Source organism: Canis lupus, chromosome 12 (genome assembly GCF_048164855.1).
Source record: "Canis lupus baileyi chromosome 12, mCanLup2.hap1, whole genome shotgun sequence".
Taxonomy (NCBI): domain Eukaryota; kingdom Metazoa; phylum Chordata; class Mammalia; order Carnivora; family Canidae; genus Canis; species Canis lupus.
The window spans coordinates 58548722-58573569 of NC_132849.1; the positions used below are offsets into that span (position 1 = coordinate 58548722).

Consider the following 24848-nt stretch of genomic DNA (forward strand, 5'->3'; position numbering starts at 1 on the left):
ACACATGGAGTCCTACAGTCTATGACCATTTGCGTCTGGCTTCTTTGACTTAGCGTAATGTCTTAAAGGTTCATCCGTTACTTCTTAATGGCTGAATAATATTCCATTGTATGGATGTACCACATTTTTTATCCAGTTCTCTGTTTATGGACATTTGGGTTACTTCCATCTTTCGACTATTTCAAATAATGCTACTGTGAGCATTCATGTATGCTTTTTTTTGAGTTTTTTCTTAAAAATGTTATTTGTTTATTTTAGAGAGAAAGTGAGTATATGAGTGGGGGGGAAGGGCAGAGAGAATCTCCAGCAGACTCCCTCCTGAGCATGGAGTCCGATGTGGGGGTCCATCCCACGACTCATGAGATCGTGACCTGAGCCAAAACCAAGGCTTAACTGAGCCACCCAGATGCCCCTGAGGTATTATTTTTAAGTAATCTTTATACCCCATGTGAGACTCAAACTCACAACCTCTACATGAAGAGTCACGTGCTATACCAACTGAGCCAGCCAGGGGCTCCCCATGTACATGTTTTTGTGTGGACAAATGTTTTTGTTTCTCTTGGTTATATCCCTGGGTTGTATGATAACGGTAACACTGTTTAACCATTTGAGAAACTGCTATAGTGCCACAGTGGCTGCACCATTTTAAATTTCCACTAGACTTTTTTTTTTTTTTGATAGACTTTCAAGTATATACATCCTCGCCAACAGTCCTAGTACGTATGAAGTACTATCCCATTGTGTTTTTGATTTGCATTTTCTAGATGATTAATGGGTGTTGTGTATATTTTCATGTGCTCACTGCCCATTTATCTGTCTTTGGGAGAATTGTCAATTCAAATCCTTGCTCATTTTTTAACTGGATTGTCGTTGTTGAGTTGTAATAGTATTTTATATATTCTGAATACTGTACCTTTATCAGTTATATAATTCACTTCTATAGTCTCCCATTCTATAGGTGGTCTTTCATGTGCTTGATAGTGTCCTTTGAAACACAGAAGTTGTTAATTTTGATAAATATTTGAAACACAAATAATTTTGTTTTCTTAGGTTGCTTGTGCTCTTCCCCCTGTGTAAGAATGTGTTATATTGTTAATACAGCATTTTCTTTCTCACCCAGCCTAATAATGAGGCCCAATTCCATACTCTCTGGAGTTTACCTGTGTCCTGAGTTCCTCAAGTAACTGCCCCTAAAATAAATTGTAACCAATTCACATCGGTACTGGTAAGCTTTAAGGATATGTAAGAATAAGGACTTTATCTTTCTTTTGTCCTCTCTATACTTTAAGCACTACTATATTTTTCAAAGTTATTTTTTGTACTGTGTCCAGTTCAGTTGAATATAATCAGTAAGCCATATAAATAAACCATTTAGTTTCAAATGCAGAATAATCTTCTTACCACAGTCTCTTAAATTCCTATTGACTCTGTTCTTCCCTTTGTGCCCTGTCACAGACCTCATAGACTAGAGCACTGTATATATATAAATATATATATAAATATATATATAAATATATATAAATATATATAAAAATATATATATATATAAATATATATATATAAATATATATAGCCGCAGAGATAAACGTAGATGGCATGGGTTAGCCATAGAGGGAAAAATTAGTCTGCAAATAATTTATAGTTTCTGTGATGTAGAAATGGCTTAATCCAATCTGTTACAGACTTACAGAAGACAAAGTTCATATGAAAGTATACTGGTGTCTTTGCTAGTGTATGCTATTATCTTTTTTTAGTAGTTTTCCTAGGATATCTCAAAACTTGACCCATATACTAAGTTAGCAAGGAAGTTTTGACCTGTTTTTAATCAATAGAACATACTTTCTATTAGGTACCAGGATGTCTGTCAGGACCAAACTTAAAAATTGACTTCCTGTTTTGTTTGGGTTTTTTTCCTTTTAAGGAAAACTCTGTTTTCTCACTACCATTTTTCTTTTACTTTGCAAATCAGTGGCTAGAGTTTTTTCTGGATACCGGTAAATTTTAGTTTCTCTGAGGGGGAGGAAATAGACACTGGTGTTAGCCTTGGTTCTTTTGGTAGCACTGATCTGTAAATGTTGGCATATTGTGGTTGTGTGTGTGTAATTGTTTTTTATGCAGATTGACAAATTTGGAAAGTAGTGTTAGTCAGTTGGACGTATTAAACTGTCATTCCAAACCTGTATATCTTGGCCAGAGAGTTTGAGAATCTTTGAACAGAAGGTATAAAATTCCTCTCTTTGCTGTTATGGCCACTCAGTATCCCGCTGCTAAAATATGAAGATACATAACAGACAGATAAAGGACTGGGCATTACATTTGTTTCCAATAATAATACCTGGAATTGGTTCAGCTGCTTTGTGTGAATTGAGGGTACAAAGACCATGATTTTCTTTGATACTGGCTATGGCCATTCATAGACACTCTGATATTTGTTAGAGGCTAAAACTTTCTGTTATGTGTCTTTACCACTGTAGTCATAACAGCTCTGTAGCTGAGTTGGAAGATAGGGTGAACATTCTTACATGTGAGCATTTTATTGGTTTTGGGTTTTCTAAAGTACTAATTATTTAGGGGAACAGAGGGGGTGAACTGTGTTCACCAAAAAGCCATCTTGGCCCCTTAAAAAGCACCATTGTCCTATAGCAGGTGTTGATAACAATACTACTGTCATTGGTAATCATTTTTCCCCACTAATGGGTTGGTGGTGGCTACAGATCTTATGGACCAAGAGAAGGAATTTAGAAATATTTGGGACAGAGAGATAGATTAAACTTACTCTCTTTTTAGTGAGAGCCCTGGATTTTTTTTTTCCTGCCCTTCCCCTCTAATTTATCCCTTTTAGCTCTTTACTTTCTTTTGCACACAAAAATAACCGCTTGATTGTATGGACTTATTTGACTTACTTCTTACTTTTATTGTAACTACAGTGGCACATATCCCTTTGGGTCTAAAGAATCCATATTAATTCTCTAACCATGATGATAATTCATTATAACAAAGTAATCATATTAATATTGATTGGTCAATTTGACAAATATCCCAACCAGTGTTGGGTTTTAAGTCTTTGTTACTTTTAGAATTATGTTTCAAAAGTTTGAATATATGGTGGTTTTTAGCCTAACACTAATATCAGTTCTTTCTCCCAAGAATGCATATGCACATTCATGAGTGCCCTGGAGTTGTATGAATTTTAATAAATAGTGACTATTGTGGGGCACCTGGGTGGCTCCGAGGCCAAGCATCTGCCTTCGGCTCAGGTTGTAACCCTCCACTCCTGGGTGGAGTCCTGCATCAAGCTCCCCGCAAGGAGGCTGCTTCTCCATCCATCCACCTATGTCTCGCCTCTCTCTGTGTCTCTCATGAATAAATACATAAAATCTTAAAACACATACACACACACACAACTATTGTTATCATGGTCTAATAATACTTTATCAGGGATTTCCCCACTGTGTTTTTTTCCCCACATTAAAAAAACAAAACAAAACAAAACAAAAAAACAATAGCGTACATTTACAGTCCAGGGTTTGTCCCATTGGTGTTTTGGGCTCCATGTCTAATTTGCTGGCACATTGAGAGTGGAACTGCAAGATTATAAATTGATCAGAGAATAATGGTCTTGTGTTTATTGCCTATGGACAGATTTACAGGGAGAACCGATTTTAGCATTTGGAAATTGGTGAGCGGAGAAATCCAACATAAGGCAATAGTTGGATGATTTTTTTTTTTTTTAATTTATTTATGATAGTCACACAGAGAGAGAGAGAGAGGCAGAGACACAGGCAGAGGGAGAAGCAGGCTCCATGCACCGGGAGCCCAATGTGGGATTCGATCCCGGGTCTCCAGGATCGCGCCCTGGGCCAAAGGCAGGCGCTAAACCGCTGCGCCACCCAGGGATCCCATGGATGATCTTAATGACTAGTTTGACACCTGCTGCATCCAGCCTTTGTATAGGTGCTTTGCTGTTGAAAGACTGTGTTCATGGACCCGAGTACCCTCTCCTCTTAATAGTGTTAGAGATTACTCAGTGTTTCTGCTTTTTCACCTTCTCCCCAGTACCTGCTGTATTGCCAGCTTCTAACATAATGATTGCCAGTATGTTTTGCTTCAGGTATTTGGGAGACACCCCATTTTTGCTCCATGCTCTTCCTGCTGTTGAAGGAATGGTGATGATAGAAATAAGATTGGACATCAGTCACTCAGAACAGTGCTTCCCTAATGTTTTTGTGTTATGGCACACAACTATGTTTATATGATATACTGGGGAAAGTGAATTTTTCTCCCAGCTTCATCCTGTTGCTGTGATGGCAGAGGGGATCAATATCTTGTTACCATTTATATTAGTTAGAAGCTATAGGTTAGAGTCTGATTCTGGAGGATGGTGAATGCTAGGCTTATAAATTTATTCTTTCTTTAACAGGCCATTGGGATTTTTGAGCAGGAGATTATTAATACCCAGAATGGAATTTAAGGTTAATCTGGCAGCAGGGTATAAAATGGATTAGAAAAAGAAGAACCCTAAAGCCTGGTAGATCAGTTAGGTGATTGGATTAGTTAAGGTGAAATGATATGGTTAACTCGGGTAATAGGAGTAGGAATGAGACTGAGAAGATGGATCTGCATACTATTATAGACGCAGAATCAGTTGAGCTTGTCATCTGGTGACTGTAGGATGGGAAAAGGAGAGTAAAAGTCAAAGGCAATGCTGATGGCTTTGGGTAGCTAGGAGAGGGAAGAGGATGGTGTAATAATTAGTAGAAATATGGAATATAAGTATAGAAACAGCTTTGGAAATAAATTCATTTCTGTTGAAGGCACTTGAGATTTGGTAGAAACTCATTTACAAATATATGAGGATACTCAACCATACAACACTACAGAGAGGTTGAGAGTGTGAATGGGCTGCTGGCAGGGCTGTATTACTACCTGCATGAGTTTAGTCCACTTTATTTTTTTCTAAATGATTATATTTATTTGAGAGAGAGAGAATGAACAGGGGGGAGAGGGAGAAGCAGGCCACATGGGGCTCAATCCCAAGACCTTGGGATCATGACCTGGCCCAAAATGGACTGAGCCACCCAGGCGTCCTGTCGAGTGCATTATAAGAGTATGGCCTTTAGCCTTGTGAACTCAGACACACTGAGGGGGAACCCTTTTTCAGGGATAGATCCCGGCAATCAAGTTCATGTGACTGGGGATACCTGGGTGGCTTAGTGGTTGAATGTCTGCCTTTGGCTCAGGTTGTGATCCTGGGATCAAATCTCACATTGAGCCTGCTTTACCCTCTGCTTATGTCTCTGCCTCTCTGTGTGTCTCTCAGGAATTTAAAAAAAAAATTTTTTAAAGTTCATGTGTATAAAACCAAGAACATTATTCATTTATAGTGAGGAATAACTAGCACAGATTGCAGTACTTGCGTTGGCATGACCAGTATGTTCTCTTTCAGTAGGCAGAGAGACTCACGTAGAAATGAAGTCATCATCAGGAAATTGTTTAGTAAATGTGACCTTATAATGAGGAATTCTGTTGCTGTTCAATGGTATAATGGCCATCATCTCCACAGCAGGGCATGGATTTTTCAGTGGGTTGATTGTCTATGATTTATACTCCTTAGGCTATATATTGGATTGTTTTCTTCATTCTTTTTTCTTTCCACGTCTCTGTTCTTTTGACTGACTCATCCTTATTTTTAAAGTTTATCTTCCATTATGTCAAATTATAGTCTTGCATTTTTATTAATTTGCTATACAAAGCATTATATATCAAATCTAGACAACCCTTTTCCTTCAGTGGTTTATAGTTAAGGAGAGAGGAGATCTATGTTCCCAAAGTATACCATGCTTATTTATTTGTCTGAGGTTTCCTTTTTTTTTTTTTTTTTTTAATTTTTATTTATTTATTATAGTCACAGAGAGAGAGAGGGGCAGAGACACAGGCAGAGGGAGAAGCAGGCTCCATGCACCGGGAGCCCGACGTGGGATTCGATCCCGGGTCTCCAGGATCGCGCCCTGGGCCAAAGGCAGGCGCCAAACCGCTGCGCCACCCAGGGATCCCTTGTCTGAGGTTTCCAAATGAAATCTTGACTTGGATAAAACTACATTCACGGGTTTGGGTGACTAAATATCAGAGGGCTAGGGGAGTAAGGCCAAAGGAAACATCAGGATGACACCCTGGTTTCTAACTAGGGCATTTGCTTTTCCTAAGAAAATGGAGTAGGGGTGGGGGGAGAATCAACAGATTGTGTTTACAAGGCAAATTTAATTTTTTCTTACGGGGTTTAAAGTCCCAATGGCCCATCCAGAGGTTTCTGTGTGTGCGCACATGTGTGTGCATGTAGAACACTAAGTCTGATATGTAAGAGAAAGATATATGTGGTGGTGTATGCTTGATGACGTTTATGTACCAAGCAGTATTCTGAGCAATTTGAATTAACTTACTTGATCTTCATGACAACCCAGTGAAGAAACAGAGATTGGCATCAACTGTTTGATGGATGAGTAAACTGAGGTACAGAGCTGTAAAAGTAAATTACCCAAATAGGCAAGGGGCAAATTTGTGAGTCATTAGCTTGTAGATCTTGGTTAAAGTCATGCCAATAAATAGCTCAAATGAACCCACACCTTCTCAGTTACCTTAAAATGAACTATTGAATGTTTGAGATCTAGATGATTCTGATGAAATATTTTTTCCTGGTAGCAAATTTCATAGTTAGTCATCAGATTTTAGAAAGTATAGTCATAAAGGCAGACACTTGTTGAAAAAATACTTAACTATACTTAAAAATGTAGAAATTTTTCTTTTTTCTTTTTTTTCTTTTTTTTTGAAATTTTTCTAAAAAGAGTTGGGAGACCCATGTCCTTTTTATGGCCTCAGTTCTTTGCACCTACTAAGTATGAAAGAACTCTGTGTTGCTAAGTAATCTGAAATATTATCCTTTGCAAACCTGATGTATCACACCTGTGCTGTTATTTAGCATCTTATACTAATTCTGGTTACAGTTTTAGGAACCAGTTTTAGGAGAGTGGAAACTTCACAGATTAAGACCAAGGAATTTTTCAATTACTTGAAATTTCAGTTACTGTAATTACTCTAATGGATGGCTTCTCTTTTATTCCATTACTTTTCTTTCCCACTCTTAAAAGGGTTATTTCAGTAAAGGTCTGAGTGGGAACTTTATCTTTGGATAGATTATTTATTTTGCATCTGCTTATATATGGTACTTCTGTTGGTTTAAGGAATTGCAGTCAACAGGTGTTTTTCTCAGCACCTCAAAGAGACTTGTTTTCTGATGAAAAATCATCTGTCAGGATCCCTGGGTGGCTCAGCCGTTTAGCGCCTGCCTTTGGCCCAGGGCGTGATCCTGGAGTCTCAGGATCGATTCCCGCATCAGGCTCCCTGCCTTGAGCCTGCTTCTCCTCCCTCTCCCTGTGTCTCTGCCTTTCTCTCTCTCTTTCTCTCTCTCTCTCATGAATGAATAAATAAAATCCTTAAAAAAAATAAAAATAAAAAAAATAAAAAATAAAAAATAAAATCTTTAAAAAAAAAAAAGATAAATCATCTGTCGGGCATACTTACTGTCTCTTCCTTTATAGGTAACATGTCATTTCTCTGGTTGCTTTTTTTTTTTTTTTTTCCTATGGTTGCTTTTAAGAATTTTCTTGTCTTTGGCATTCTTCGTTTTTACCATGATGGTCTAGGTATGAATTTATTTTTATTTTCTTTTGCTTAGGATTCAGTGTGCTTTTCTCATCTGAAGATGATTATTGTCTTTTATACTAATATTGGGAGAGTCTCAGCCTTATTCCTGAATATCCTGAATATCATCTCTTCCTCATTCTTTCTCTTCTCTCTGGAATTCCAATCACATATTATCCTAAACATTTTTATTTAATGTATTTACTTTTTTTTTTTTAAGAGCAAGGGGAAGAGGAAGAGAGCGAATCTTTAAGCAGACTCCATGCCCAGCTTGGAGCCTGATGAAGAGGTTGATCTCATGACCCCAAGATTGTGACTGAGCCACCCAGGCACCCCTAAACATATTTTAGGCCTCTCTATTTGCATCCTTAGATTTACACATAATTTTTTCATCTTGATTTGTTTTGCATTCTGATTAGTTTCTTAAAATCCATTTTACTGATTTTCTCTTTTTTAATTGTAAAAACTTTTCCCTTTCTCCCCTCAATTCAGGCTGCCTTTTCTTAATTTATTGTACCCTGTACTTCCCCCTAATTTCTGTTTCCTCCCCCCCCCCCCCAACCTTTTTGGTTATTTTAATCAAGTAAAAGTTTCAAACTTCTACAAAAATAGAGAATGTTCTAAATAACTCATTACCCAACTTCAGCAATTATGAATTCTGTTTTGTTTATATACTTGTTTATATACCCACCAGAAATAGTTCACCCTCCCCCCCGCCCCCTTTTAAAGATTTTATTTATTTATGAGAGACACAGAGAGAGAGAGAGAGAGAGAGAGAGAGAGGCAGAGACATAGGCAGAGGGAGAAGCAGGCTCCATGCAGGGAGCCCAATGTGGGACTCGATCCCAGGACTCCAGTATCACACCCTGGACCAAAGGCAGGCGCCAAACCGCTGAGCCACCCAGGTATCCGCCCTTCCACCCCTTTTGAAGCTAGTCCTGGGCAGCATCATTTATTTTATCCATAACTATTAAGATGTATATCTTTAATCATTTTTAACAAACTTATTTTATGTTTTATTACACACTTTTTTTTTAAGTTCTTGGATACTAACTGTCCCTTGTTTGTGTGCTGATCTTTCATAATGGTGGATTTGTTCCTTGAGTAGTTTTGTCATTTTTAATATGAATGTAGCTTTTTCTATGGAACTTATGTATGCCTTGGATTGGAAGTGTCTTTATAGTGGTTTTGGTGATTTGTTTCTGCTGGGCACACTGAACTTTGACCCATTTTTACATACATTTTCAGCTTGTGGATTCATACATTGTGTATGAAATAAAAATCTAAATAGCACTTGCACAGAACATGGATTCGGATTTTAGTTTTTTATGGGAGACTGTACCCACCCACCACACAAGCCCAAGGAATTGCTTTCTTGCTACTTCTCAGCAACAGCAGGCAGTTTTTCTATGGCCCCTACTACCTGCCCACACCACTGTCACTGTGTTATAAACTTTACTTTTCGTTTCATCTTCCTATCCAGCACAAGATACCCCTTTTTTCTTTTGGAGTTCTGTTGTAGTTTTTCTATTTTATTTGCTTCTATTTAGCATTTTGATTATTTTTAGAAGGGAAAGTCTGCCCAGTCTTACTGTATTTCCAGAATCAGAAAGTCTTGTTTTTGTCCATCTATTTTAAGGTAGTGAGTCACAAATTTCTTAAGTACTTCATACTAAGAGTGTATGTTTCTGTATGTGCATTTTAATTTGATGTACTGCTGTTCAGGTAACATTTAAGATGTATTACCATTTGATATGGTCAGGTAGACCATATCATTAAACACATTCAGACTTGTATTTTAACTAGAAGTCTTCTGTTTGTGTATTTTATTTGTGCTAAAGTTGAATAGTCACATTAACTTGTACTTCTCATATTGGTCAGAAATGTTGGTAGTATTACATGATTTAATATAATAAAAAATATTAACAAATGCCATTTAATTGCCAGTCTTTACATGAAATTTATATAAGATACATCTGGGAAATGAACTCATATCATTAACTTATAAAGAGTTTCTACAAATCAATTTAGGAAAATGGCAAAGGTTATAAATACAGTGTAGAAAAAATCTCTGACTTCATTGATAATAAAAGCTACAAGCAAAATACTCTGATATTTTTCCCTGGCTAGACTGGAAAAGAGAAAAAATGTTTGATAAGACTCTTGAATTCAGAGGATGTTGAGAAATATGAACATTCATAACATTGCTAGTGGGATTATAAATTGAAGTGGCCTCCAGGAAGGACAGTTTAACATTCTATCCTAAGGATAAAATGCACATTTGGTACATTGTTGGAAATATCAAAAGATTTGAAGCAACTTAAATGTTTATCAGCGGAGACTATTTAAACAATTATAGTATGCCCATTTGGTGGACTACAGTGCAGTGTTCCATATACAAAGAGGCAGTTATAAATAAATGGATATGGAATGATCTCAGAGGGGTTATTATATGGAAAAGGCAAGGTATAGAACAATGTATAGTGTGGTGACATGAGGGGGGGGGACATGGATTTTAAGTGTATAAAATATCTGGAAAAATGTACAAGAAACTAGTAATGATGGTTGCCTTGAAGGAGAGGAAGAACTGGATGGCTAAGAACCTGAGGAAAGGAGAGAAACTATCGCTTTAGAAATTTCTGTGATGGACTTGTATTATTTTAATGGAAACCAGAGTCTTTCTTTGTGTCAAGAGAAGATACAGATGAAGGAAGAATCCTTCCCCTAAGTCTAAAGATTTTATTTGCGAGAGAGTGTGTGCGTGCACACAGATGTGTGCCGCGTGGTGGGGGGTGGGGGCGGAGGGAGAGGGATAAGCAGACTGCCCTGAGCACAAAGCCCAATGCAGGGCTCCCCTATTATTCTTTCAGATAACCCCATCTATGTGATTAGTATTTTATGTGTCCTTAACTAAATGAAAATGAATTAGTAGGTATTTTAAATATGTTAATGTGATATACATTAAGACTTAAGGAGAAATAAAAGTAATTTGTAGTAAAACAGTATGTATTTCCATATATAAATGTTCACATGTCTAAAGTATAAAGCATAATGTAGCCAAATGTTTGCCCCTAAGAATCACCATGAATGCAAGAACCTTCAAATACAGACTTCCACAGTCTGTACAAGATTAAGATTCTCTTCCTGTTTCTCCTCTCTTTCCCTCTTAAACATACGCACGTGCTCTCATGCTCTCTCACGCAAAATAAATAAAAATAAATAAATAGATCTTTAAAAAAATAATAAAATAGAAGCTGTTCAGGGTAGCTCAGTTAAGTGTCTGATTCTTGATTTCTGCTCAGGTTATGATCTCATCAGGGTTGTGAGATCGAGGCCCAGGTCAGGCTCTGCACTCCGCAGGCAGTCTGCTTTATCTCCCTCTGTGCCCCCCCCCCCCCCCCCGCCCCCGCCTCCCCGGCAATAAGTAAGTCTTTTTAAAGAAGCAATAATAAGGGCAGCCCCGGTGGCTCAGCGGTTTAGCACCACTTTCGGTCCAGGGCATGATCCTAGAGACCTGGGATGGAGTTCCATGTCGGGCTCCCTGCATGGAGCCCCTCTCTCTCTCTCTCTCTCTCTCTCTCTCTCTCTCTCATATGAATAGATGAATAAAATCTTAAAAAGCAATAATAAAAATATAAAGATGTTCAGGGAAAGAACTGCTGTTAGGGGACGCCTGGGTGGCCCAGGGGTTGGGCACCTGCCTTGGGCTCAGGGCATGATCCTGGTTCTGGGATCGAGTTCCACACTGGGCTTCCTGCATGGAGCCTGCTTCTCCCTCTGCTTGTGCCTCTGTGTGTCTCTCATAAATAAATAAAATATTTTTTTTAAAAAAAGAACTACTGTTAGTAACATGACCTCACTCATTTCTCAGTACGTGCCTAAAAATTTTAGCGCCTTTTATGCAAATGTTAAATGGTACGGCAAGAAGTTTAATTCCTTATCTTTCAGTATTGAAATAATGCTCTGAATTATGACTCATGCCTTATCTTCAGGATGATTATATATCTTCCGAATTGGGATACTTACTAAGAATGAGAGAGCGCATAGAGTCACTCTACTTCTCTGGTATAATTTATTGTTAAAATGTGTGTTTGCTTGTAGAGGTTTGGGATTTGATACAGGCTTAAGTAAAGGAAGTAAGGAACCTGAATAGGCTTTGCAACTTGAGTTTGAGCTCTAACTGATCTCATCTGTCATGTTTTGTCAGCTAAATCACACAGCCTATGGGATCCCTTATGCTGGTCATTGGCCTCTATCTATGAAAATTTTTACTTCGTTCCTTCATTTTTTAGTTGGGCACCAGAGCTGGAGTTTCAAGACTTAGATTCCAAGTCTCTTAGTTCTAAATCAGTAAACATTTTAAAATAGTGCAAGGGCAATTCACTGTTCAAGGCACTCATTTTATTAAGAGTAGAAAATACTTCCATTGATTGATGATGTAATATATGATCAACACTTGGATTGTGTTACAGGTAATGTTACTGACTCCTTGATTAAGGCAACAAATCCTTTATGAGATTCAGCCCTAGCTGCTTTAATTGTAATAGAATGGTAATTTCTAAGAATAGAAGGTCTTTGGATTTTTTTTTTTTTTTTAAGATTTTATCTATTTATTCATGAGAGACACAGAAGGCAGAGACACAGGCAGGCTCCCTCCAGGGAGCCCAATGTGGGATTCAGTCCTGGAACTCTGGGATCACACCTTGAGCCCAAGGCAGACGCTCAATCACTGAGCCACCCAGGCATCCCAAATAAAATCTTTAAGAAGAAAGATCTTTAAGAAGCTGTGATTTGCCACAAGATCACAGAGCTAATAACAAAAGTCACTTTCACAAATAATAATCTAATTTCTGAAAAAAAAATTTTTTTTTGAAATTTTACATTGTAAAATAACCCAAAGTTACTCTTGACCTTCATCTTCCTTACTCTTGGACCCAGCCATAATTCTGGCCTACCACATGCAGCCTCTGAAGGGTTCCCTCAGACCTTTTACCTCAAGGGTGGGTGGTTGTGTAATTTCTTTCTGGATGACATAGGACTTCCTTCTTGAGTTTTACTTTGATTTCAATGTCTTGAATTAATCTAATTAAGAGTTCTGTCTAGAGACTATTTTTCATATATACTGCGTCAGTGGTTCTTTGTACTATATAAAATATTTAAAGTTGGAATGTTAGAAAAAGTTAGTTCTTACCATTCAGTAAATGTTCCAGTTGTTAAATAATTATATTGCCCTGTATACCATATTAATTCTTTAGTTTTACTAATTATATATCTAACATAAGGCCAAATGTTTGTAGATATTTTTGGCTATATTAACATTTATTTTATCAGGTAGTGATTAAAAATGCTCTAGTTTCAGATTCTGGCTCCATTTAATTAGCTGTATGACTTTGGACACATTTCTGGACTCCAGTGTGATTTTTTATTGTCAGTGGTTTGTTTATAGGTAAATGGTACATAAAGTGGTTAGAATGGGACTTGGCACATGTAGAGCACTTGAATATTTACTGAATTGAATGAATATAGTGTTGTTTTGATGGTAATATGTGCTGATTTAAACTGCTAAAAATATGCAGATAATGGTGAGTAGATATGCCCTAAAGTCAGAGATTGAATGTCTAATAGTTTTTTATTAATGAATTTCAATAAGCTACTAATAGGGAAGTGAAAAATCCTTAGAACATTTTTTTTTGTTTCCTTTTGATTATTTCGTTTGTATTTTAAAGCTCTTCACCAGTTACCAGTTACCTACTCTTTTCATTAAATCGGTTTCTTATATAAAGAGTAACCTATGTAATGAGGGACAGAAGCAGTTTATATTTTGTCTATAAAACAGAAACCACTTAAATGAATTTAAGGTAAAAATAATTGTTATAGTTTGTTGAATGCCACGGAATATTTCCATTGAAGCCAGGTGAATTGTTAAGAAAAAAACTGTTGATGTGATGGTTGAATTATTATATACCAAAATAATTGACTCCTAGAGAGAGAATTCGTATTGAAGTTTTGGTTTTTTCCTAGCCTTTTTTTTTGAAGACATGGGATTGAAGAGGAATGGTTATGGTACTGAATTTACATCAATTTCATTGCCATCCTATTTGTATGAGATTAAGCTTGCTCTAAGGTCCTTTAGCATCTCTTAAAGTGACCTCTATGGTAATTGATATTTTTCCCTCTGATTCTGCTCAGATTTGAGTTTCTTTGATCTAGATCTCAATTACAGTCCATCTTGTAATTTTGGGGAATGAGTACATCAACTTCTTTACAAATCTCTCAGAATTGTGGGGCACTTGGGTGCCCCATTTGGTTTTGTCTGACTCATGATTTTGGCTTGGGTCATGATCTTGGCGTTGTGGGATTGAACAGGCTCTGCACTCAGCTTGAGATTCTGTCTCCTTCTGCCCCCCCCCCCCCAATTCTCGAATGCTCTCTCTCAAATCTTAAAAAGAATCTTACATTTTCAAAAAGGAATGCATCACTTGCCTTTTCTGCACAAGTCAGATAACATTGTCAGTGCTGGAGAGAACTTCAATCTTAGCTCTCCAAGTCTTCCAGGATCATAAAATCTGTGGGTTGAAGATTTATAAAGGGGATCTCATGCTTAATCAGCAAGAATAATGCACAAGAGGGATCTCTGGGTGGCGCAGCGGTTTGGCGCCTGCCTTTGGCCCAGGGCGCGATCACGGAGACCCGGGATCGAATCCCACATCGGGCTCCCGGTGCATGGAGCCTGCTTCTCCCTCTGCCTGTGTCTCTGCCTCTCTCTCTCTCTCTCTCTCTGTGACTATCATAAATAAATAATAAATAAAAAAAATTTAAAAAAATGCACAAGAGAAATTAAAGGGGAGCTTTTTAAACTACATATAGTTAACTGATTCCCTTTCGGTCTTCTGACTTCTTACCAATGACCGTATGTGGAAAGATTTTCTTACTCAGGGAGCCACTTGTCATTTCTGATCCATATTGAGTTTTCTTAATAACTTTTATAAAAACTGTACACTTAGACTATATTTCTTAAGTATTCATAGCCTTTATTCTATCTGGTATTAATAATTAATACTGGTATTGATACTACTTGTTAACAGCCATGATCATTTGGTAAGACATGAAGCAGAATCCACTGTCTTTTTGGGTTAATATACCATCTCTACTACTGATAGCATGTGGAAAGACAGAACTATTCTGTACCTCTTGTTTCCTTCACAGATAGCCAGCTAGTGGCATCTGAAAAGAACCGTGTTACCTGGCTGAAACTCCAGGTTGAAAGTGATGTACAAGTACCTCTATAAAAGCCAGTATTGTCAATCGTATGTAATGGCTGGATGCAAACTAGTAATCCAGATTTGAGAAAGGAAGAGTTTAGCTCGTAAGTGGCTGTGTAGTTACTAGCGCAGTAGCTGTTGAGCCACTTGCCAAAGTCTTTGGGAAGGCTAGTAAGCCATCCTCAGGAGCATGCCCACATCTGGCTGTGGGAGTGAGGACAGATGGGTGCTAGAACCACATTTCCCTTCTTACCGCAAGTCCTCACTCAGGCTTTTCTCAGCCGCTGTTACCACACTTCTACCACATTTAATCACAAAGTGCTAGGTCTTAAAGGTACCAAGTAGCTTTTTTTGTGACTAAATAGCTTCACCAGAGTTGGCACCTTTTTGGAGATCCTCTGAGATCTTATCTTAACTGACTGACTCACTTGGAAGAAAAAGAAAAGTGAGAGGCACTTTGTTTTACATTATAGTTCCTCAGTTTGGGTACAAGCAGAGGTGGTGATTCCCACAGAATAAATACTGTCTTTGCGTTATTTAATACAACTTCTCAGAATCCACTCTTGTTTGAGTTTTCTTTTAAGATAGGGATGACTATGAGTCAGTTTGAGATTTCACAATAAGTAAAAAAACTTTTTGTGGCAGTCACACTGTTGCCTTTCTCCCTGCAAAGATCCTAAATTCAGGTGTTCCCCAAAGTAGTTTTTAAGTTGAAAGTCATCCAAGATAGATAAAAATGGTATTAGAGTAAAAAGTTAAAGTAGTATGAATTTAAGATTCTGGGAAAATTTCTTAGGTTCATTTTAGTAACTATTAAAATTGAATTGGTGGGATTCCTGGGTGGCTCAACCCTTGAGCGTCTGCCTTTGGCTCAGGGCCTGATCCTGGGATCAAGTTCCGCATTCCCGCATGGAACCTTCTTCTCCCCTCTGCCTGTGTCTCTGCCTCTCCCTGTGTGTCTCATGAATAAATAAAATTGAATTGGTGATGTTGAGCAGAAGAAATTCTTACAAGCTGATCCTTCGAATCTTGTCTTAGTTAAGAGGATGGTGGTATGGAAGCCTTCATTTTCACCGTTGCCTCTCTCATGTTTGGATGTGGCCCTTAATGCTGTGTTGCTGGCCTGGCAACTTTCCTGATTGAAGCCATAATTTTGATAAGAGTTTGCCAGTTTTATAATATATATAGACTTCTGGGGCTTTGTTGGGCAGTTTTAAAATTTTTGAAGTAATTTTGCCTGGCACACCTGGGGGGTGGCTCAGCGATTGAGTTACCTGCCTTTCTCTGGCTAAGGGTGTTATCCCGCAGTCCCAGGATCAAGTCCCACATCAGGCTCCCTGCATGGAGCCTGCTTCTCATAATTATGAAAATTAATTAATTAATTTTTCCTGTGGCTTATGTAGACTTAAAAATTGGGGGTGTAAAATATAATGTTTTTCTGTTTTTTTCTCCTTTAAAATAACATGGATGTAACCACTGCATTTTGTTTAGACCGTTTTTTTCTTTTTTCTTTTTTTTAGATCATTCATTCATTCATTCATTCATTCATGAGAAACACACACAGAGAGGCAGAGACACAGGCGGAGGGAGGGAGAAGCAGGCTCCATGCAAGGAGCCCCATGTGGTACTCGATCCGGGGTCTCCAGGATCACACCCTGGGCTGCAGGCGGCGCTAAACCGCTGCACTACCAGGGCTGCCCTAGACCTTTTTTTTCTTAAAGATTTTATTTATTCAAGAGAGACACACAGAGGCAGAGACACACAGGTAGAGAGATAAGCAGGCTCCATGCAGGGAGCCAGGATCACGCCCTGAGCTGAAGGGAGGTGCTCAACCACTGAGCCACCCAAGTATTCCTGTTTAGGCCACTTTTAGATACATGAAAGTTCTTGAGTTAGAACTGCGTTTTCTAAACTTTTTCTTAGCCTTTTTTGTTTTTAACCTGTAAAAGTCTGCTTTTACTTTTTCAGTAATATACTTACATGAAGGGATCCCTGGGTGGCACAGCGGTTTAGCGCCTGCCTTTGGCCCGGGGCGCGATCCTGGAGACCCGGGATCGAATCCCACGTCGGGCTCCCGGTGCATGGAGCCTGCTTCTCCCTCTGCCTGTGTCTCTGCCTCTCTCTCTCTCTCTCTCTCTGTGTGACTATCGTAAATAAATAAAAATTAAAAAAAAAATACTTACATGAATTTGAAACAATTTTAACTGTGTTCTTTTCCAAACTTCTAATTTTGTATTGTAGTTGATATTTTCATATAATGTTAATTGATAATATTGGTGGCAATTTTTCCAGAATGCAAACATGATTGTGTCTGTTCCTTGCTTAAACTTTTCCACTAGTTTTATATCATTTAGATCAATGCTTCTCAAACTATGCACCTAGATAGAAGAGTGGGAACACCTGGCTAGCTAATCACTAACATTAGCACTTCACATGCTGATATCATACCATACTTTCACATCTATTTATTGGTTTTATTCTCCAAACAAACCTATGAGGTACAGGCATTAGTGTCTTAAAATTTCTATGAGAATTTTATTCTACTCCATAATATTTTAAAGATTGTATTTATTTATTCATGAGAGAGACACAGAGAGAGGCAGAGACACAGGCAGAGGGAGATGCAGGCTCCCTGCAGGGAGCCCGATGTGGGACCCCATCCCAGGACCCCAGGATCACGACATGAGCCAAAGGCAGAAGCTCAACCACTGAGCCACCTATAATACTTTTTTATTACAAAAAGATTTTTACGTACCATCAAGTAAAATTGATAGTTCAAGAAGATCTCTATCCTATTTGTCTTCTGTGACTTTTTTTTTTTTTTTTTAAGAAGATTTTCTTTTTAAGTAATATCTACACCCAGTGCAGGGGCTGGAACTCAAAACCCTGAGTTCAAGAGTTGCATGCCCCACTGAGCCAGCCAGACACCCCCTCTTCTGTGACTTTTTATTCTTGTGGCACATCTTGTATAAATCCCTCAGTTTGAGAAGCGCTACTAGCTCATTGGATCCAAGGGTACATTTCTTTGAATAAAATAGGGAATGAAGTCGTACTTAGTTACTAACCCAATATTTTTTCAAATAATTCTATTCAGTAGACATGACTGTCATTGTTTCTAAAGTACTTTCTCTTGATCCCTGTATTTACCCTTATTTTGGATGAGCAGTAGTCTGTAAGAGACACTGAACAGCCAGCCCTGCTCTGAGCCATGCTGACTTACTTGTTCTGTGATTATATTCTTCATACTTGATGTCTTAAACATTTTGTTTCCCTTCTTTAAAATGATTGTGCCTGGCTGGCTCAGTCAGTAGAGCACGTGACTCTTGATTTGGGGGTTATGAGTTTGAGGCCCACGTTGAGTGCAGAGATAACTTATACACACACAAACACACAAACATGTAAAACTAAAAAAAAGCTGATTGCACATGCACATTTCTGAACTGATACATTCCTACTGTTCCTTCTTAACAAGTCAGAAATATCCCTTCAGGGAAATCCTGTTTAGCTAGTGGCCACCTCTAGCACAGCCAGATGCTCTCTCTGTGGTGCTACTATCCTAGATAAAGGATAAACAAGATAATGTTTCTGTATCTTACTTAAGACTGTGAGCTCCTTGAGGGCAAGAACTTTGTGTTTTCTTTATATCCCCTCTGGCCAAATACAGTGCCTGGCACCCAGCCAGTACCAAGAAATGCTTACTTGAATGAATGGATGAGTGAATAGACAAGCTCTTTATATTTAGTGTTTGATGTAACCTAGCTTTATTAGAAACTATGACTTGCTATAGGCCAAAGCATTCAACTGATGACAACTACATGACCCCTGCTCTCAGTCCATGCTTCAAGTCCAAGGTGGAATGGTTGTAGTTACTGTGGTAGTCCTTCATTGTGCTTACCTGTAATAAAATAGCTTTTTATTGGTACCTAATACTTTATCTTCCTTCTTTTCAGGAATTGTTGGATAAGTATTTAATAGCCAACGCAACTAATCCAGAGAGTAAGGTCTTCTATCTGAAAATGAAGGGAGATTATTTTCGGTACCTTGCTGAAGTTGCGTGTGGTGATGATCGAAAACGTAAGTATGTTTGGTTTATAGGTAAAGTTAAAAAAGGAAGGGAGGATAAGTGGGACACTGTGACAGTAGTCGCTATGTAATCTCCAGGTCCTCTGTAACTTTTTAAAAAATCTTGGAATCTACATACGATAAAATTAATGTAATGTGACCTTAATGTTCTAAAAAATGAAAATAGCCCTGAATTTACATAATGTACTGTTTTTGAAAAATTAAACTCAAATTCTGGTGATAATCTGCTAAGATATTATTTAAAAGGCTTAATCTTGGGCGCCTGGGTGGCTCAGTCATTCAGCTTCCTACTCTTGATCTCAGCTCAGATCTGGATCTTTACAGTTGTGAGTTCAGGTCCTATGCTGGGCTCCACACTCAGTGTGAAAAATAATAATAATAAAGAAAAAATAAGAGAGGCTTATTATTACTCTTTTATACTTTAGAGTTTGGTGAAGCATATTTTTTAGCCCCCTAGTTATTTGCATATGCTTTGAGAGTTTGTGCTGTTACATGGCCTTTTGTGTCATCGTACCTTGAAACTTACTGGAAATTACAAAGAGAATATAGAAACAGCATGTTATGCTTTTTCTGTTTGACAATTTATTAACTACCTATTTTGAAGGATCATTACATTGACTACCAATACTTACAAGACCAAATTTCTGAGGAAGAGAGGTGAGTGAGAGTTTTGCTGGTATATAGTTTGTCATAGAAAATATAGATCTGGGAAAGAGAATAAATGAATTGCTAGAGTTGATTGTAAAAAGAAAATCAAAGCAATTTATTACTAGTGGACTTAGCCTCCTGGAGTATTAGTAGCTGAGTACAAGTCAGGTCCTATTAAATTTTGTGTATGTGCCTGCTATCATATTTATCAAATTCTAGTTAGAATTTTCACCCAATTCCTTATTTCTGGTAGGTTTATTAATTTGTTTTTAATTTTGCCCCATCCAAAAAGAGTGTACTTTTTCAAGTAGTTACTGTGGCTTCCTACCCTCAAAGAGGTACTAACTGAAAGTGGAACAGTTTTACCACCCCAAATATCAGTGTAATTGAAGATACAAAGAGAAAACTATTGCATCCTACTGTAACAATTTGTATACTAAACTTATTGATGTATAATTTCTGTTGTCATAAAGATAAGCAAAGCTGAAAGTAACAGATATTTGCAAGTCACAAGGATATCTTTGGGAGACTGGGACATAGCCCCAGCATTAATCTTATTTAACCCTTTCTAGCTTCCTGGCATTTCTATCCCTATCCATAGAATACTCCGGTAGACTGGGACTCATAGTCTGTATTTACAGCTTAGGAGCTGAGACCCCTTACTGCTACTCATTACAGTACTTCCTTAAATGCCAAACAGCAAGAACTCCTTACTATGTGAGGGCTCTACCAGCTATATTTAGATTAATAAGTGTGCCATTTCTGAAGAAGGAAAAATCCTTATATTCAGGCCATAAAAAGGTTAACTTTACATTTCTATTAGAGGAGTATTTCTAAAGCTGTAATGGGCCAGTGGTCTCATTGAGAAAACCTACCTACTCTTTTGAAAGCATGGCTATAGTCAGATTAGAATTGGTAACAATCACTGAACAGCTTTTTTCAGGAAGGTAACCTTTTTATTAGGCCAGTAATCAATCTCTTGTCAGAGCAGATTTTATTTTGTATTTTGACACTTTTATATTGCCTTTTACATAATACATCTTGATACCAAGGATTAGTATTGTTTTTACAAATAAGTCACAAAAAAAGAGATTTTGGTGGTATGATCTTTGTAAAGTGTTTTCATGATTTTGAGAAGAGATAGCCAAAAATTTTTTCTAGCTTTATTGAAGTATTATTGACGTGTATCGGTGAAATTATTTTTAATTGCTGCATTTCCAATTAGTAAAATTAAAAGATACGGAAAAAGAAAATTGTTTGAGTCACAGATCTGGAAAAATCCAATTGCACTATCTCATATTGGGTTTTTTAAAGCTGATTATAAGCAAGCAACATGGGACGCCTGGGTAGCTCAGCAGTTGAGCATCTGCCTTCAGCTCAGGGCGTGATCCTGGGTCCAGGGATCAAGTCCCACATTGGGCTCCCTGCAGGGAGCCTGCTTCTCCTTCTTCCTGTGTGTCTGCCTCTTTCTCTGTCTCTCATGAATAAATAAATAAAATCTTTAAAAAAATAAAAAAAGCAACATTATAAACTAGTTTCTCCATAAGCTGGTATGAGGTAATGTTTTCAGTTTGCTACTATGGTTTTAAAGGAAGGCCACAGAGAAAAATCCAGCTCTGCATGAGGTAGTAGCATAAGTTAAAGGTTAATATGCTGTATACTTGATGGATATTTTCAGTATTGTGCTTCTTTTGTCTCTCCCCCCCCCTCACAGAAACGATAGATAATTCCCAAGGAGCTTACCAAGAGGCTTTTGATATAAGCAAGAAAGAGATGCAACCTACACACCCCATTCGCCTGGGGCTGGCTCTTAACTTTTCTGTATTTTACTACGAGATCCTTAATAACCCAGAGCTTGCCTGCACTCTGGCTAAAACAGTAAGTTTCGGGTCATTCTTATATGTTCTTACTCATATTGATAGGGTCATTGTCATAAACTGGGAATCTGAAAATGATTCCATTGAGTTTTATTTTAATTGATAGTAGAACATAAAGTGGATGTTCACCTATTTTATAAAAATGGTTTATAGTTGTAGAGTAATGCAGTTTGTTTTGATGCAAATATCTACCATGGATATTAATATTTACCAGGCTTTTGATGAGGCCATTGCAGAACTTGATACACTGAATGAAGATTCATACAAAGACAGCACCCTCATCATGCAATTGCTTAGAGACAACCTAACAGTGAGTTGTTCGTTCTTTTAATTTTATTTTTAAGAATAAAAGTACTTCTATTTTAGTTCAGTCTTCCTATCATTTGGGGTGGTTATGTAAGAGCTACACTTTCTCTTAGAAAACGAGTATAAAGATACATAAGTAAAAGTATTAAGTGCTTGTTAGTGTTTTGTATTGGCCATCTGTTCTTTTGTGGGCAGATTTTTAAATTGAGTAGGCGTTTTATCAGACCTAGACCTTTCCTGAGAAGGTAGTAAGATTGTAGGAACTGTTAATATTAATGTCATTGGCTATTTATTTCATTGGAATGAAGATGTTGATAAATTATGTTAATATAGAAAGTTTTTGTGGTTGCAGTATTTTCTTCCTTTGGGTAAATTAGCTACAGCAGGTTAGGGACTATGTAGGTATCTAAGCTTTCCTAAAATCCTGTTGAAGTGCCTTGTAATGAAAATTCACTTTGTGAGCTCTGCATGATGTCTTACAGGCATTTGATGGGGGAATAAACCTTAACCTCAGTTTACTCCACCTATGCCTGTAGGCCAAAACCTGTTTCACTTAATTATCTTTTGTTTTTCTCTCTGCTTTGTGGATAGGCAGATAATGAAGGGAAAAGTAATGGAGAAAAAAAATATAAGTTGGACTTAGCTTTTATAGGTTCAAGTAGATGGATATGTCAAAAATTTTATGCTAAATGTGGCAGAAATAATTCTCTAGGCCTTCAGTTTGGAGCTTTGTCTTTTGCAAGGAGGGATTTTTTTTTTCTTTCCTTTTTAGTACTGTATCTGTTCAACTTTGCTGTTGAACAAGGAAGTTGTGATGCTTCATTCCCAGCCATTAGAATTCCCTGCACTTGTGGGGTAACACTGGAAGGATGGGCATAAAGCACTTCCATAGAAGAAGAGCAGATGGAGCCAGTACACCTCTTCTTAAGAATACTATGGAGCTAGAAATGCCAGTAGTCCCCTTGGTGTTGAATAGTGATTCATTTTTATGAACTGTTGATTGTAGTCAATAAGTATTGATAGTCCCTTCTTCACTTCATTGTTCCATCCTAAAATTGGAGATTCCTTGGAGATCAGTTCTGTCTTGACATCCTGTCTAATTCAGGAATGCTCTCTGCACCCTCCTGCCCACTGCTACTTCTTCTACCCATCAGGCAAGCATAGTAGGTTTGCCTCCTTTTTCCATAGGATTGCCTTTCAAATGTTTGGAAACCGTTATAATGACTATGGTTCACCTTCTTCCTATAAAATTTTTTTTGCCTTACTCATCTCATAAATGATATTTCAGTAGTGCTTTCAGGAAGAACATTGGGGCTGCTATGAACAGAGAGAAAGTTAAAATCTAAGGATATTGCCTTTTTTTAAAAAATTATACTATTTAAAAAGAGAGAAAGCTTTAAAAATATACTCAAATGGTGTGTTTGTGTGTCATTTGTAAATGCATAGTGAAAGTTTACAAAGATACACTTTGGGGAGGGAGTTGGTGGTGGTTGGGATTTTGAGAAACCTAACTTCCGTTCTAAGTCATGGTCTATTGTCTGGGTAACTTAATTTTTTTTTTTTTTTTTTTCTCCTAGTTATGGACATCAGACAGTGCAGGAGAAGAATGTGATGCAGCAGAAGGGGCAGAAAACTAAATGCATACAGGGTGGTCATCCTTCCCCTCGAGAAACCTTTTTACTCATCTCCATTCCTTATTCCATTTGGATTTCCTATAGCAAAGAAACCCATTCATGTGTATGGAATCAACTGTTTATAGTCTTTTCACACCACAGCTTTGGGAAAACTCCATTCCTTGATTTGTGTTTGTCTTGGCCTTCCTGGTGTGCAGTTACTGCTGTAGAAAAGTATTAATAGCTTCATTTCATATAAACATAAGTAACTTCCAAACACTTATGTAGAGGACTAAAAATGTATCTGGTATTTAAGTAATCTGAACCAGTTCTGCAAGTGACTGTGTTTTGTATTACTGTGAAGATATGAAATGTAGTCATTACAATTTAAAAGTGTTCCACATAACTTCTTAATTTCTACATTCCCTCCCCTACTCTTCTTCAGGGGTTTCCTTTCAGTAAGCAACTTTTCATGCTCGTAATGTATTCCTTTTTGGTAGGAATCCAGAAGTATTAGATTGAGTGGAAAGCGTTTGGCATTTCTGCGCTGGGGGTCACAAATTGAAATGCCTCCCGTATCATATATGATGGAGGTCTTGTGTATCTGTGACAACAGGAAGTTTCCTTACTCATTCTTCATTTGCTGCTGTTTAAGTTGACAACTTCCCTTCCCAATAAAAATTCACTTACACCTACTGCCTTTGTAGTTCTGGTATTCACTTTACTATGTAATAGAAGTAGCATGTTGCTGCCAGAATACAAGCATTGCTTTTGGCAAATTAAAGTGCATGTCATTTCTTACTACACTAGAAAGGGGAAATAAAGTACACAAGTCCAAGTCTAAAACGTTAGTACTTTTCCATGCAGATGTGTACACATGTGAGAGGGTGTCCAGTTTGTCTAGTGATTGTCATGTAGAGAGTTGGACTACTATTGTGTGTTGCTAATCATTGACTGTAGTCCCAAAAAAGCCTTGTGAAAATGTTATGCCCTATGTAACAGCAGAGTAACATAAAATAAAACTACATTTTATAAACCATTTACTATGGCTTTGTAACAATGGCACACTCGTTTTAAGGGACAGATGAATTTACTACTTTCTGAAGTTTACTGATACTTCCCTTTTATCTTATGTAAATTGTAGTGATACCTGTACCTGCATTGTGATTGACTTGTCTAGGGATGCCTGGAAATGTATAAAATTGGACTACATGTCTTAGAGTTAGTATTTTACCATAGATCAGTTATGTGGGCCATCTCTTCTTCAGATGTAAATGATACCTAGTTAAGTGTTATATGGAATAAAGTGGACATTTTGAAATTAGAAGAGTTAATTATGTGAGTATGAGTGCTTTGGCTGGTGT

The 24848-nt window shown here is 37.6% G+C and overlaps 1 protein-coding gene across 1 annotated transcript in view; it reads left to right on the forward strand.

Moving 5' to 3' along the window:
* Nucleotides 1–24523, forward strand: part of YWHAQ (tyrosine 3-monooxygenase/tryptophan 5-monooxygenase activation protein theta) — a 37405-nt gene extending 12882 nt beyond the window's left edge. The window contains exons 3-6 of the mRNA XM_072771128.1: nt 18908–19031; nt 21403–21566; nt 21780–21875; nt 23449–24523. Of these exons, the coding sequence (XP_072627229.1) occupies nt 18908–19031; nt 21403–21566; nt 21780–21875; nt 23449–23508 (444 nt within the window). The 3' untranslated portion in view covers nt 23509–24523. The remainder of the gene's footprint in view (nt 1–18907; nt 19032–21402; nt 21567–21779; nt 21876–23448) is intronic.
* The last annotated feature ends 325 nt before the right edge of the window (nt 24524–24848 follow it).